Genomic DNA, 16,008 nt, shown 5'->3' on the forward strand with positions numbered 1-16,008 from the left:
AAAGATGGGTTTTTTTAACATCAGTTTTTAAAAGAGCAGAATCTTTACTGTTTGCCATTTTGGATCCCATTCTTTTGGGAACTCCTGTACCACTGGGGAAACCCAGCCTCCCTATTTCACAGATGGGAAGACTGAGGCCAGCAAGGGGGCAGGGCTTAACCAGGACCCCCACAGGCAGATGGAGGTTGTGGCAAACAAAGATCAGATACACAGAGGGTGTCATGGCTCCCCGTAATTACCCTGTGCCCTGTTCCCAAGACAGGAATAGAAAGACGTCGGGGACAGACACACCCAGATTTGGGCGAGCCCTCGCTGAGCTGTGTCTGTCTGTCGTCGGTCTGGCAGCCTTGAGCTGGCGGTGCTCATGTTCCCTTCTCTTCCCGCAGCGATGCCCTCCTAGCCAGCCGCCACGGGATGGAGGGCTTCATGGACTCAGGGACACAGACTGATGCCGTGGTGGTGCTGTCTTTGGCTCAGGCCGCCGTGCTGGGCCTGGTCTCGGAAAATGAGCTCTTTGGAGCCACCATAAGCGCCGAAGCCTTCTACCCGGACCTGGGGCCGGAGCTGTCCGGGGCAGCCATAGGGGAGCCCCGGCCCCCGGGCCCCGACGTCTACCAGCTGGCCTGCCACGGGCGGGCCCTGGAGGAGCCGGCCGAGGAGGAGGTGCTGGAGGTGGAGGCGGCCTTCGAGAAGCACACCCGGCGGAAGACGCGGCCGCCTGTGCGCCTGGTGCCCAAGGTCAAGTTTGAGAAGGTGGAGGAGGAGGAGGAGGTCTACGAGGTGTCAGTGCCCGGCGGCGACGACAAGGATGCCGGCCCAGCAGAGGCCCCAGCCGAGGCGGCTGGCGGCGGCTGCGAGGCCCTGGTGCAGAGCAGCGCGGTCAAGATGATCGACCTCAGCGTCTTCAGCCGCAAGCCCCGGACGCTGCGACACCTTCCCCGCGCCCCGCGGCCGGAGCTGGACGTAGCCCCCTTCGACCCCCACTTCCCCGACCCGGCCCGGGACGCCTTCGCCGAGCCCAGCATGGCGCTACCCAGGCCGGAGGCCCTGCCCGTGGAGTGCGGCTTCGAGCCGCCGCACCTGCCCCCGCTGAGCGACCCCGAGCCCCCCACCATGGAGTCCCCAGAGCCCGTGAAGCCAGAGCAGGGCTTCGTGTGGCAGGAGGTGGGCGAGTTCGAAGCGGACGCAGCCGGCTCGACGGTGGAGCGCCACAAGAAGGCCCAGCTGGACCGGCTGGACATCAACGTGCAGATCGACGACTCGTACCTGGTGGAGGCCGGCGACCGGCAGAAGCGCTGGCAGTGTCGCATGTGCGAGAAGTCCTACACGTCCAAGTACAACCTGGTGACGCACATCCTGGGCCACAACGGCATCAAGCCGCATTCCTGCCCGCACTGCAGCAAGCTCTTCAAGCAGCCCAGCCACCTGCAGACGCATCTGCTGACGCACCAGGGCACCCGGCCACACAAGTGCCAGGTGTGCCAGAAGGCCTTCACGCAGACCAGCCACCTCAAGCGCCACATGCTGCTGCACTCGGAGGTCAAGCCCTACAGCTGCCACTTCTGCGGCCGCGGCTTCGCCTACCCCAGCGAGCTCAAGGCCCACGAGGTGAAGCACGAGAGCGGCCGCTGCCATGTGTGCGTCGAGTGCGGCCTGGACTTCTCCACCCTGACGCAGCTGAAGCGCCACCTGGCCTCCCACCAGGGCCCCACCCTCTACCAGTGCCTGGAGTGCGACAAGTCCTTCCACTACCGCAGCCAGCTGCAGAATCACATGCTCAAGCACCAGAACGTGCGGCCCTTCGTGTGCACCGAGTGCGGCATGGAATTCAGCCAGATCCACCACCTCAAGCAGCATTCGCTCACCCATAAGGTAAGGGCGCCGTGTGCCAGCCGCACCCTGGCCAGACCTGGCCCCTGGAACCTCCCCGCCAGGCACACACCTCCCCCCGGCCGGCCTTCTGAGTCTCTGCTTTCTCCTCCTGCCGAGCTTTCATCCAGGGCTTCCCATAGTGCTGGATGAGACCACTTAGGTGGTGAACGTTTCTTTCTTTCTTTTTTTAATATTTGTGTGCTCAGTCACTTGAGTCGTGTTCAACTCTGCAACCCCCATGGACTGTAGCTCTCCAGGCTCCCCTGTCCATGGGATTTTCCAGGTAAGAATACTGGAGTGGGTTGCAGTTTCTTCCTCCAGGGGATCTTCCTACCCAAGGATTAAACTCCTGTCTCCTGCATCTCCTGTATTGCAGGCAGATTCTTAACCAGCAGACCACCAGGGAATTCCCAAATGTTTCTTATTTTTATCGTTATATTTATTTATTTATTTTGATGTTCAGTTGCTCAGTTGTGTCCAACTCCTTGCACCCCATGGACTGCAGCATGCCAGGCTTCCCTGTCCTTCCCCATCTCCCAGAGTTTGCTCAGATTCATGCCCATGGAGTCAATGATGCCATCCAGTCATCTTATCCTCTGTCACCCCCTTTTCTTGCCATCAATGTTTCCCATCATCAGGGTCTTTTCCAGTGAGTTGGCTTTTTGCATCAGGTGGCCAAAGCACTGGAGCTTCAGCTTCAGCATCAGTCCTTCCAATGAATATTCAGGGTTAATTTCTTTTAGTATTGACTAGTTTGATCTCCTTGCTGTCTAAGGGACTGTACATGACCACTGGAAAAATCATAGCTTTGACTAGATGGACCTTTGTCAGCAAAGTGATGTCTCTGCTTTATTTTGATGAGTGTTAGGAAAAAGATGTAACTGAAACTAGTTTTTGTTTATTTGGATTTTGGTTTTTGTGTGTGTGGTTTGGGGGATTTTTTTTTTTTTTAAGATATGAACCGTTTTTTTAATTTAACAACCAAAGACATGTTTCTGAATGTGGTTTCTCCTCCCTAATCCTGACATCTGCAATTCAGATGCAGGTGAGCAGAGGGGACACATCTGCCACCCTGCTGGGTCCCCTTAGGTCAACAGCAAACGCTTTGGGGGGACTTGCTGGGCCGCAAGCCTGGAGCTCTGCAGGGGCTTCAGCCCCAGTGTCTCAGGTGCTCTGAAATTAGTTTTTTAAATAGTAAAACTTTATTCATTTTAAAACATTTGAACTGAAGTGTTTGAAGAATCCCTGCAGGACCCAAGGAGCATAGTTTGAGAATCGCTGATTTTCCATCTCACAGCTGGGAGGACCCGGCCAGAGACAGGCCAGGATGCCGTAGGGAAGTAGATGAGATGCTCAAGAACACAAAGGGCTCCCCTTGCCTCTCATAATTACGAGAGTCTATCAAAAGTGTGTGACTCTCTTTTACTGCTACTGCTACTGCTAAGTCACTTCAGTCGTGTCCGACTCTGTGTGATCCCATAGACGGCAGCCCACCAGGCTCCCCCGTCCCTGGGATTCTCCAGGCAAGAACACTGGAGTGGGTTGCCATTTCCTTCTCCAATGCATGAAAGTGAAAAGTGAAAGTGAAGTTACTCAGTCGTGTCCGACTCTTAGCAACCCCATGAACTACAGCCTACCAGGCTCCTCCATCCATGGGATTTTCCAGTCAAGAGTACTGGAGTGGGGTGCCATTGACTCTCTTTTAAGCAAATACTAAATATATTTCATTGTAGAAGGGAATGAGGGACTTCCCTGGTGGTCCAGTGGTTAAGAATCCACTTTCCAATGCAGGGATGCAGGTTTGATCCCTGGTCGGGGAACTAAGATCCCACATGCCAAAGGGCAACTAAGCCCACAGGCCACAACTTTTGAGCCTGTGTGCTCTGGAGCCCATGTGCTACAACATGGACCCGATACAGCCAAATAAATATTAAAAAAAAAAAGCTTTAAAAAGGGAATGAATGTAAGGGAAAATATTTGTTATGGAGAAGTACAATTGGTTCCAAATACTCTGAAATGAGGCAAAGGGGCCTGTGGAGACAGATGGCAGAGCAACACTGTCTTGTCTGCCGTGTCTCTAGACATCACCTTGACCAGTTCTCCCCTGCCTTCCTGCCTCCCTGGAGGCTGCTAACCACCCTGACTTTCAGCCAGCGTCACCTCCTTTGAGGGGCCTTTACATCCAGACAGGCTGAATGAGGCTTCTCGGGTCCCACCATCCCACTCTGGCACTTGGCCTGCGCTGTGGCTTCCACCCAAAGCCAACCAGCTTCACACTGAAGCTGAATGTGCATGGAGCTGGGGCTTCCCAGGTGGCGCTAGTGGTAAAGAACCCACCTACAATGCAGGAGACATAAGAAACTCCGATTTGATCCCTGGGTCAGGAAGATCCCCTGGAGGAGGGCATGGCAACCCGCTCCAGTATTCTTGCCTGGAAAGTCCTATGGACAGAGGAGCCTGGCGGGCTACAGTACATGGGGTCGCAAAGAGTCGGACATGACTGACCAGCAGAGCACGCATGTGCATAGAGCTACCACTGTCCATAGCTGTGGCCTTAGAGAGGCTCCAGGTTGAACTCGTGTCCTTGTCTCTCACAGTGGACATTGCAGTGAGTAGGGGAGAATATCCTGCCAAGCCGAGAATCCAGCCTGTCCCAGCCCTGGGAACTTTTTTTTTTTTTAATATATTTTTAAAAATTTATTTGGCTGCACTGGGTCTTAGTTATGGCATATAAGATCTAGTTCCATGGCCAGGGATCGAACCAGGGTCCCCTGCATTGGGAGAGTTGAGTCTTAGCCACTGGACTACCAGGGAAGTCCCCTTGGGCTCCTCCATTCAATTGGTGTAGCTACCTAGACTGTAATGTTAAGAAGGATTCTGAAGCTGAATCTGGCCTTGGCCATAAAACCAGATGATTGACTATTTATGCCTGCAGGGGGCTTGGGTGATGAGAATAGAGAGCGATAAGTACACGTGCTGTGTACTTGCCATCTTTCTCCTCTATCTTTGTAGACTTTAAAATCTCCACAAGTCCACGAAGTGTTAAAATAAATAAATAAATAATACTATGAAGAAAAGGGGAAAGCAAAAATCAAAGGCTGATAAAACTGAAAACATTCCCGTGATCAGCCTCAGTGTATGCAGTGCACACACCATGCACGAAGTCAGCTCCCCAAGGGCAGGGCCCCCTGGTGGTCACACACATCATCTTCACTGTGTCAAGCCGGCCCACACAGGAGACACGGTCTGTCTGCCGAGAGATAGACACTGGGACCATGGGGTCGCAGAGTCAGACACATCTGAGAGACTAAGAAACAGCAAACAACAGAAAGTCATTTCCCAGAAGCCCTGATGGTCAGGGCCGCACGAACACACTCCCAGAACCTGTGTCCATCGTGCGGTCCTGACCACGGCTCCCACCCGCCCCCGCACCTCCCCACAGGGCGTGAAGGAGTTCAAGTGCGAGGTGTGTGGCCGAGAGTTCACTCTGCAGGCTAACATGAAGCGGCACATGCTGATCCACACCAGCGTCCGGCCCTACCAGTGTCACATCTGTTTCAAGACCTTCGTGCAGAAGCAGACCCTCAAGACCCACATGATCGTCCACTCGCCCGTGAAGCCGTTCAAATGCAAGGTACCGGACCCTCGGGCCCCGGGGCAGGACTTGCTCACAAGTGGCCCCGGCGTGTGATCACAGGAGGCGGGACCCAGGCTGGGCAAGGGGGGGGCCGCTCCCCCCACCCAACCCCCGTTGGCTGAAACTGCTGGGCTCTGGGGGGGTGGGGGCTAGGTGGTGAGGGTTGAGGTCCTACAAGCTACTGAATTGGCTGCTTTTCTTTGGCTGCACTGAGGCTTGTGGGATCTTAGTTCCCCAGCCAGAGATGGAACGCAGGCCCTTGGCAGTGAAAGTGCAGAATCTTAACCACTGGACCGCCAGGGAATTCCCCGAAGTTGATTTTGGAGAGTTGGGGGCGGGGGTGAAGGTCACGGTGCAGCCTCAGGGAAGGAGCCCAGGCCAGAGACTCAGTGCTGCCGGAGCTCCCAGCCTGGGTCTCAGCCTCGGCTCGGGGAGTGTGGGGCAGACCCGCAGGAACAGTGACCTGCAAGGAGGGGCCCAGTCCTCGGCCTCTGCAGTCACATAGGAAGGGACAAAGGGGATGCGATTCAGGCCCAGCCATGGAGGTGGGAGCGGCTAGGGGCGGGGGAGGACAGGCCCCCAGGCTGACAAGGCCGGGCTGGGGCGGGGTGTGTTCCAGGTGTGCGGGAAGTCCTTCAACCGCATGTACAACCTGCTGGGCCACATGCACCTTCACGCGGGTAGCAAACCCTTCAAGTGCCCCTACTGCTCCAGCAAGTTCAACCTCAAGGGCAACCTGAGCCGGCACATGAAGGTCAAGCACGGCGTCATGGACATCGGCCTGGACAGCCAAGGTGGGTGGGCCACACGCCGAGGACGGAGCAGGAATGGTCCTGTCATGGCGCACTCAGGAGCCTCCTGTCCAGTGAGGGGAGTGGGGAGGCTGGCCAGGCCTGAGACCTCACTGGGGTGGGCTCAGGTCTGGAGAGGGGGCTCCCCGGAGGGCCATCAGCGTGATAACGATGGGACGTTTATGTATTCTCCAAAGGACTTACGTGGGCTCACATAAACAATAATAAAAAGAATATTTGTTGAGTGCTGTGTGCCAAGCCTTTATTAACTCATGTGACCCTCACTGCGAGGTTGGCTCTGTTATTATCACCATTGTACAGATGCAGGCACTGAAGGATAGAGAAGTTAGGGAACTCATGCAAGATCATCACTGAGACAGGGCATTTTTAACACATTATTTGACCGGAGATGTGTTAATATGTCTTTTATTACCCAGACGTTTTTGTCTGGAGACATATCAATATGTTTTTAGAGAGTGATACAATTAACGTCACCGTGCAAAGTTATTAGAGCTTAAAACTGATCAAGGGTTCATTATACAATTTACGATTGTTATAATTCACATTTTGCTCTGTTAGATTTTTGTTCCAACCTTGTGTATGTTATAAATGCAAGTTTATTACCATAAAATTTCAAAAATGATGCATTATAAAATTTTGAGTAAAACAAGAATTTTTCGGTGAATTTTATGCAGTTACTTCCTCTGATTGTCTAAGCAACATAAATAATAGTGTCTCAGAAGATGATAGTTCTTCAGAATATAGTTCTGATTCAGAATGTATTAGACCAACAAAAAGACAAAAGAAAACCTTAGTGTTTGGGATATTCAAAATGAAAATGAAACTCATAGTGCTGGAGAAGACTTTATAGGTGTGTCAGGTATAACTATTGAATGTAATAATCTGCAAAGTGTTAGTGAAATAACAGAATTAATATTTGACTGGCCAAAGTAAAAATAACTGGTCAAAGGCATTAGTTTCTGCAAAAATCCCCCAGTTTATAATGAGTTTAAAAATGGATGGGAAGGAAAGTAACAAAAGGGAAAATGCCAACTGAAAGATAAGGGAGAGCCAGGTGAGGTCACAAGCCCAAGTACAAGTGGGAGGTTCTGTGGGCATGCAAAAGGGAGCCCTGAGCTTCCCAGTGGCCAAGGCAAAAAGGGTAATACAGTCAGTCACACTCTTCCTAGTGCCTGGCGGAAGGAATGCAGCCCACAAACTCAGGAGACTTTTGCTCACCTCTGCAGTTGGCGGAGGTTTCATTGGCTGTTTGTTATAACATCCCCACGTGTTAGTGATGACCTCTCCCCTCAACACTGGTCAGTAGTGGAAGCACCTTCTTCTTTCTGGCCTCATGGGGAGGAGACACTAGAGATTCTACAGGAAGGAGTAGACAGCCACACTTGCAGAAGGTTCCTTGTATAGTCTGGAGCTATTTGACTTTTCTGGAGTTTCTTCCAAGATGCACAGCTAGGAATGTGTGTTGACAATCACTGGGTGGGTTGACTTGCCATGTGAGGTTACTCACGAGGAGCCAATCAGATGCTGGGGCATGATGGAAATAACCCTGCTTTAGCTTTGGAACAGTGAGTGGCCTGGGGTTTTCTGGTAGAAACAAGTGTCCTCAGTTTTCCATTCTCCCTGAGTGAGGATAGAATGCTGTTGACTGCATATAGATGCTCTGTTGCACCTTCTTCCTTAGCATATGGTTCTGGGGCCAGCAGTGTTGGCATCACCTGGGATCTTGCTAGAACTGCAGACTCACCTCCACCCCAGACCTGCTGAATCAGGATCTGCATTTCGCAAAGATCCCTCGGTGATTTGTTTGCACTGGAAAACTTGAGAGGCATTGAATGAAGTGATGGTTTTCAAATTTGAGCCAGGGAGCATGAGAATCACTGGAGGCTTGTTAAAGTGCTGAATCCCACCCCCCAGAGCTTCTCATTCTGTAGGTCTGGAGTGGGGTCAGACCATTTGCATTTCCAAGTTCCTAAGTCAAAGGGAAGCTACCGGTCAAGAAACTCAAATTGGGAACCTCTGATTCTAAGCTCTAGAGAGCCGTTCTTAAACTTGGCTACACATTGAAATCACTTAGAGAAGTTTTAAAGTGCTGATGCCTGAGTCTCAACCACAGAGATTCAAATGTAATTGATCTGGCGTGTGGCCCAGGATCCGAATTTCTTTTTCTTTTTTAAGCCCCTTAGTTAATTCTATGCAGAGTAGAGTCTGAGAGCCAGTACTCTAGTGCATCTGCTAGGAAGCAAACCCAGCAGGAGGGACAGAGCAGGACTGGTCCTTTGAAAGCAGCTGTCCCTACAAACCTCTCTTCCAGGGTGTGGCTAAGGCATAAGCTCTTTCTATCTGAGGTCAGCAACCAAGGATGCCTACAATGGCTTTCTTCCTGATTGTACCAGATAACAGACAGTAAAGCAGGGATTGGCAGGGGAATGGCTGGGGCCCAAGTCACTCATATATAACCTTGGTCTGAGAAGCTCAGGCTTGATCTTGTGCAGGAGGAAGGCAGCATACATTCTAGATAGAGCTATCCAATAAACTATAGGACTGTAATTCAAGAGGTAGATTAATGTTTTTGCAAAAAAAATAAGTAAATAAATGGTACAAATTGTTCCCTGGGGCCAACTGGAACTGCCAAATAGAGTTAATAAAAAAAGTTGGGAGGGTAACAAGTGACTCGAAGGTAGAACTTTTTCCTGGCTTTATTTTGTTGTTGTTGTTGAGTTGCCAAGTTGTGTCCAACTCTTTGCGACCCCATGGACTGCCACATACCAGGCTTCCCTGTCCTCCACCATCTCCTGGAGTTTGCTCAAATTCATGTCCCCTGAGTCGATGATGCTATCTTTCCATCTCATCCTCCGTCCCCGTCTTCTCCTACCCTCAATCTTCCCCAGCATCATGGCTCTTCACATCAAGTGGCCAAAGTATCAGAGCTTCAGCTTTAGCACCAGTCCTTCCAATGAATATTCAGGGTTGATTTCCTTTAGGATTGACTGGTTTCATCTCCTTGCAGTCCAAGGGACTCTCAGGAGTCTTCTCCAGCACGACAATTTGAAAGCATCAATTCTTCAGCCTTTATGTAGCTTATTTTTAATCAGCTATATGATAGCTGATTAAAGTGTGCCACTAGGATTTGAGGAAGAAACAGCCTAGGGTCTGTAAGACGTGGTGCAGTTGACCTTGTTTTATAGTCAGAAGACTCAGTGTGTCATATGCCATGGACACAACAGACACCCCAATCAGACCAGCTTAAACAATAAGGAAATAAATGAAGAAATGATTTGCAGTCCAGGTTATCTGCAAAGTTGACTGATCCAGCCCCTCAGCAATGACAGGGTGAGACTCCCTCTCTCCACAGCATTGGCTGTGATTTTCCTCATGGTCACAAAATAGCTGCCAGTAGCCTTTAGGGCAACATGCTTCCCTGTTCACCTCCATTGGAAGAGCAAGAGCCTGCTGTCCTTTGCTCTATGAAACCAATGAGAACATTCTCAGAACTCACTAGTAGGCCTTTCCTCATGATTCATTGGCCAGAATTGGGTCCCATTCCTCATCCTGAGCCACTCATTGGCAAGGAGTGGGATTGCCATTCAATCAGTGGTTCTCAATGGGGGACATTTATTTGACCATGTCTAAGAGACATTTGGGGATTCCCTGGTGGCTCAGACGGTAAGAATCTACCTGCAATGCAGGAGACTCCGGTTTGATCCCTGGGTCAGGAAGATTGCCTAGAGGAGGAAATGGCAACTTACTCCAGTATTCTTGCCTGGAGAATCCTATGGAGAGAGGAGCCTGACGGGCTGCAGTCCCTGGGGTCGCAGAGTCAGACACGACTGAGCAACTAATACACAAGAGACAGTTGGGTATCACAGCTTGGGTGATGTTATTGCTATCTAGCTGGCAGAGGCCACAGATGCTGTGAAACATCCTACAATGCACAGGCCAGTCCCCCAAAACAAAGACTCATGGCCCAAGGTGTTAATGATGCCAAGGTTGAAAAACCATGCCTTAGACTCATCAAGGCTACCCCTGGGCTGGGTTCTGTTTCCTCCCAAATACATCGCATCTCCTAGATAGATGGGGCACAATGCACACTGGGACTCAGCCACAATCCCTGCCAGCAAGCCTCCCTGTGTCCTCTGGGCCTCCCTCCCTCCAAAACTCATCAGAAGGCAGCCCCACCCAGGCCTCCACCTCTGTGGAGTTTTCTATCTGGCTTTTTCTATCTGGCTTTGTTCCAACAGTAAGAGCTTTATAAAAGATTTCAATTTGATAAAATGACTGGAGGCCTTTTAAAAGAGTTTTTATCTCATCATCTTTGTTTACCTACCTTGAGTGTTTGGCCTTGGAGAGCAGGGCCAGAGGATACAGTTGGCACCAGAGGAAACAGCCCTTTGAGACAGTCACAAGTAGATCAAAACAATAGCACTTGCTGGGTGCCCCTGAGCAAGTTGATAAACCTCTCTGAACTTGCTTTTGCTCTCCTAAATGGGGTCGCTGTGAGCATTCAGGAGATGATACATGTCACGTGCCTGGCATACAGTAGGTGCCAAATAAGTGGTGTGGCCAACATGATACAGCACAGGAATCTTTCATATGGGAAAGGGGATTAATTAGTCATGTTGCAAAGAATAAATAAGGGCTTAGTGACTTAGGGGTCTTCCCTGGTGGCTCAGATGGCAAAGAATCCACCTGCAAAGCAGAAGACGTGGGTTCGATCCCTCAGTTGGGAAGATCCCCTGGAGAAGGGAACGGCTACCCACTCCAGTATTCTTGCCTGGAGAATTCCATGGACAGAGAAGCCTGGCGGGCTAGTCCATGGGGTGGCAGAGTCGGAGAAAACGGCGACTTTCACTTTCATGACTCAGGAGGTGCAAGAGACCCCCCCCAGAGTTCAAATCCAGGCCTGAACTCACTCGGCACACATTTGAAAAGCCACGGGAGTCAGTCAGGTCCCCCCAGAGCAGGGCGGTAGAGGAAACCACTGAGTCTTCTGGAAGCTGTGACTAGGAACCACTCCTTTAGTTCTGCTTCCTGTGTGGGAGTGACTGGCCATTCTCACAGGCAGCAGCTAAGCTTGACTGTGCCCTCTCTTGCAGACCCCATGATGGAGCTGACGGGCACAGACCCCTCTGAGCTCGACAGCCAGCAGGAAATGGAGGACTTCGAGGAGAACGCCTACGCCTACGCGGGTGTGGATGGCAGCGCCGAGGCCAGCGTCCTCTCCGAACAGGCCATGAAAGAGATGGCCTACTACAACGTGCTATAGCACAGGCCCGGCCGCCCCGAACGGGCGAGGAGGGCGTGGGGCGTGCCGGCTGCCTCCCTGCAGCTGAGGAACGAGCTGCTGCCCCACTGTCCTGAGCCCTGCCCTCCCACTTGGTCATTTGCACCACTAGGGACTTGGAGACCAAATGGAGACTGTACTACTGGCCTCAGCTGTGAACCCAGCACAGGCCCCAAGCATGGTGGGGAAGGAAGGATGACCCGGGAAGCCCAGGTCCCCATCTCCTGGGCCTGCTGCTGCGGGAAAAATGCGGATGGGGGCTGTTTGGGGACAGGCCACTAGGGCAGTGGTTCTGTCTCTTCAGGCCCAGCAGAGCGGGGGCAACCAGTGTTGGGGGGCTGCCCTCATGGCTCCTCAGGGGCCCTGTCACTGGAGAAGAGATCTCTTGAGCCATGGTGTGTTTCTCCTCTGGACCATCTCCTGTCTCTAGGGATGGTGGAGCTCTTGTGCTGGTTGGTCAGCCCTGCTCCCCACCGTCACCCACTCCCATCAGCCCATAGACTGGGAAAAGCCCAGGCCGAGTCCCGTTCCCCACCCAGTCCACAGACAGCCAGGCAGGGCCCTCTGCCTTCTACCTCCTGGTGCCCTCCACACTCTCTGCCAGCCAGGCATGCATGCGGCCCATAGGAAAGCAGGGTGCAGCCCCAACCCTGGCTACCATCCTCTCCAGCCAGCCCCCAGAAAGCCCCCATCTCACAGCCCTGTTTGGTTGGAAATGGGTGTCCCAAAAGTGGATTCCAACAAAATGTTATCCAGGGCAGCACGCCAGGGTCCCCTGACAAAGCCAGGACATGCAGTGCATGAGGCACTTGCTAACAAAGGTGGCGGCCCCCCAAGTGAGGGGAACAGGGAGGGGGTCACTGGGGACCAAGAGGGGCTGTCCTCAAGGAGGCCAAGGATGGCTTGTGGGGGGGAGGGGGGACTGGACTTTTTCTTATTTAAGGTCTAATAAGTATGCATTTTGAGGATGGGGACAGCCAAGAGTCACCAGAGTCCTAGGAAGAGCAACATATTTTAAAAAGGAAGACCATAGAGGAAAAAAACAAAAAAACCCTTTTTTTTTTTGAGCAAAGGGGGGTATTTTGAAGGTAATTTATTTTTTTTTCTTTCCAAATCTGCGTCACCTATTCTCTTTTCTGATGGACATCATTTTCTTTTTCCCCGCGGAAGCTTTCTTGTGTGCTGTGCATGCTTTGTGGCTCCCCAACCAACCAAGAGCAGCCCAGGGACTCGGGGTGGGGATGGAGGGGGTACTTGCTGGTCTGGCCCTGGAGGGCGCGTGCAGCTGTGGGCAGGAAGCCTCAGGAGGCGAGGGCGAGAGGCAGGAAGGGGCAGAGCCTGGCAGGCCCTCCACCCCTGCCCGGCCCCTCCCGCCAGTGACTCGCTCCATGCCGTTCAGAGCAGCGGCCAGAGCTCCCATGCCTGCCCGCTCTCAGCCTCTCTGTCCCCAGCTCCTGCCTCGGAGCTGAAAAAGACTGCAGGGCCCCCGGGACGGTGAAAGAGCACACTGAGGAATGCCAGGGCACCCAGACTCCCACCCACTCGCACCCTGAGGACTGTGAGATGGGGTGGGAGTGGGGGCAGGCAGGGCCATCCGCAAAGGCACAGGAGGTGAGGCCACGGGCCCCAGGGAGCAGCTGGGAGGAGGTGCCCCCAGAGCTGTGTCCTTCCTGAAGGACCAGTGGCAACCCACTCCAGTATCCTTGCCTGGAGAATCCCCATGCACAGAGGAGCCCGGCGGGCCACAGTCCATGGGGTGGCAAAGAGTTGGACACAACTGAGTGACTAACACACACACACACACACACACACAAGCCAGGCCTCAGGGTGGCTGAGATCAGGATGGGGGGAGGGGAGGACACAGAAGCCTCAGGATCAGGCAGCCAGGTGCCCCTTCCTTCTTCACTAGAGTTCATGCTGAGCAGCAAATGGGAGGACTGGGGGTCCTCACTCACCCCAAGTGTGGCTCTTTAGACCCCGAGGCCCCCAGCCTCCCAGGTGCCCGCCATGACGACCCTCAGGTGGCAGTGACCCCGTCACTGTAGATGACATTTTCTCCTGCTGAGCAGAAGCGTTGTCCCCTGCAAACTACCTCTTTCCACCACGTCTTCTCCCCCCACCCCAGGTACCAAAAACAAAAACCCATATCTCCTCCTCCTCCTCTTTCCGGCCACCCGGTGGCCTTGGTCTTGGAAGCCCACAGGACAAGGTCCAGCCCCCAGGCTGGTGCTCTCCTGTCTTCCCCCAGCCCCGCCATCAGCACCAGCCCTCTGAGAGGTTCCATACTTGAACAACCCCCCACCCCCACCCCTGCCCCGTGCCTTGGACCTGGGCAAGGCTGAGAGAAGGAAGCAGCAGCACAACTCACAATCTGAGCTGGGGGGCGAGGGCGGCGGTCTCAGCAAGGCTCCAGTCCTCACCCTGCCCCGCCCTGCCCCAACCTGTTCAGAAGAGGCTCTTGAGGCCTCTCATGTGACTTGGAAACTCCTGGACGAACTCCATTCTAACTTATTTTGACATGTATACGAACCAACTGTTTTAGAAATTCCACTCGTGCAAAGCCCTACTGTGTTTTTATGTTCCTGTTTCAAAGAGAAGTTTACTTAGCAATAATTATAAATAAATGAATATTCTTTAGTGAGGTGACTGCGAGTGCTTCTTTCCATGGTTCTGGGTGGAACTGTTCTCACCCCTTCCCGGGAAGGAACCCCCTATGAGTACTTCATTCTCCAGGGGGCCCAGAGGAGCACCTGACCGTCCTTCCCACTAGAATGGCCACCTGCAGGGCTCTGAGCCCATGAGAAAGGGGTGCCGGCCAAGACCCCAGAATTCCTACCACTTGTAGAGAAAAGCTGCTTTCCCACCAACAGGCCTCCAGGACAGAAGCCAGCTCCTGGTGCCAGACTGGGCTTCAGAGGCTGTGTCTCCTGGGGAGCTGCCAGCCCTTGGCTGTTCACTGATGGGGAAGAAGGCCTGGAAACCTTGAGCTTCCCCCAGGAGCTGGTCCGGGCACAGCCAGCATGCCAGCCTTTCCTCCTCCAGCCCTGGGATTCCAGTGATGACTGGGAAAGAATGGGCTTAAAACACCTCCATGGAGATGGGCGCCTAGGAGCCCATCTCAAAGCTTCCAGGTATCTGGTTTCAGGAGCCTACAAGAGCCCGCCCGAATTTGGGAAATGGACTTCGGGTTGCCAAGTGTTTATTTTTTTCAAGTCAAGACCTGAGACCAGGTATGGGCTTCCCAGGTGGTGTGGTAGTAAAGAATCTGCCTGCCAATGCAGGAGACACGGGTTTGATCCCTGGGTCAGGAGGAGGAAATGGCAACCCACTCCCAATATTCTTTCCTGGGAAATCCCATGGACAGAGGAACCTGGCGGGCTATAGTCCATGGAGTCACAAAGAGTTGGACACGACTGAGCACAAGACTGCACTTTTTTTTTTTTTTTTTAAGACTGCACTTTAACAGTAAAGGTTCTGGGTACCATCCTGGTCACAGAACCAAGACTCATAAGCCACACAGGATGGCCAAAAAAAAAAAAAAAGTCACAACTCTTGCCCAGGACATTTAACACCAAAAGTAGAATATAATCCCTGCATAAAGCACAGCCCTTTAAATTGGATCTGTTTAGCTGTATTGCTTGCTTGCTTGCCAAGTCGCTTCAGTCCGACTCTGTGACCCTATGAACTGTAACTCGCAAGGCTCCTCTGTCCGTGGGATTTTCCAGGCGAGAATACTGAAGTGGGTGGCCATGCCCTCCTTCAGGGGATCTTCCTGACCCAGGGATCGAACCGCATCTCTTACATCTCCTGCGTTGGCAGGCAGGTTCTTTACCACTAGCATGTATAAACAACTCTATAATCTTAGTGTTCTAGTTTTGCCAAAGAATAGTGAAGAGGAGCCCGAGTCTGGGATTCAGTGGCCCGGACCAACCACACAGGAGCCCCACGCACACTCCCAGGCTCAAGCTCTAAGCAACCGTGGGCAAGAGAACTGAGGCGGTGACTCTGTGGGACCTGTTTTGAGGACTGAGAAACAGGCAAATCAAGAGGTCTGGAGACGTTTAGAAGGTTAAAACCAACAATGACAAAAAATATTGTTGGTTAAAACCAACAATAACAGCAACAACAAAACACAAAAAAGTATAACCAGAATCAAGTGGGAAGTGATTACTCTCAAAAAGGAGAAGAGGATATAGAAACCAGAACGTGCTGGGAAATCCCAGTGAACGCCCCACGAAGACCTGCTGCCCGGTCACCCCCACCCCCGCACCCGGCCCCTGGACCGCAGAGGCCTGCGGCAGCCTGGGCATCCCAATCTGCCCCTGCTGGAATCCACCAGCCCTTTGAAGGCGTCTGCCTCTTCAGCCCTGGCTGCCTCCTTCCCCTCAGGGACAAACACAGCAGAC

At 52.7% G+C, this 16,008-nt stretch overlaps 1 protein-coding gene across 7 annotated transcripts in view; it reads left to right on the forward strand.

Annotated features, from left to right (window-relative positions):
* ZNF710 (zinc finger protein 710) overlaps positions 1-14,239 on the forward strand; it is a 74,071-nt gene extending 59,832 nt beyond the window's left edge. For 6 of the 7 annotated variants that reach the window (XM_061394447.1, XM_061394450.1, XM_061394449.1 and 3 more), the window contains exons 2-4: positions 387-1,872; positions 5,315-5,506; positions 6,129-6,544. In XM_061394447.1, the coding sequence (XP_061250431.1) occupies positions 415-1,872; positions 5,315-5,506; positions 6,129-6,518 (2,040 nt within the window). In that variant the 5' untranslated portion in view covers positions 387-414 and the 3' untranslated portion in view covers positions 6,519-6,544. Of the gene's footprint in view, positions 1-386; positions 1,873-5,314; positions 5,507-6,128; positions 6,545-11,414 lie in introns of those variants that run through there. The other variant, XM_061394446.1, reaches the window with a different exon arrangement.
* Positions 14,240-16,008: the final 1,769 nt, after the last annotated feature.

Source organism: Bos javanicus, chromosome 21 (assembly GCF_032452875.1).
Source record: "Bos javanicus breed banteng chromosome 21, ARS-OSU_banteng_1.0, whole genome shotgun sequence".
In the NCBI taxonomy this organism is placed as follows: domain Eukaryota; kingdom Metazoa; phylum Chordata; class Mammalia; order Artiodactyla; family Bovidae; genus Bos; species Bos javanicus.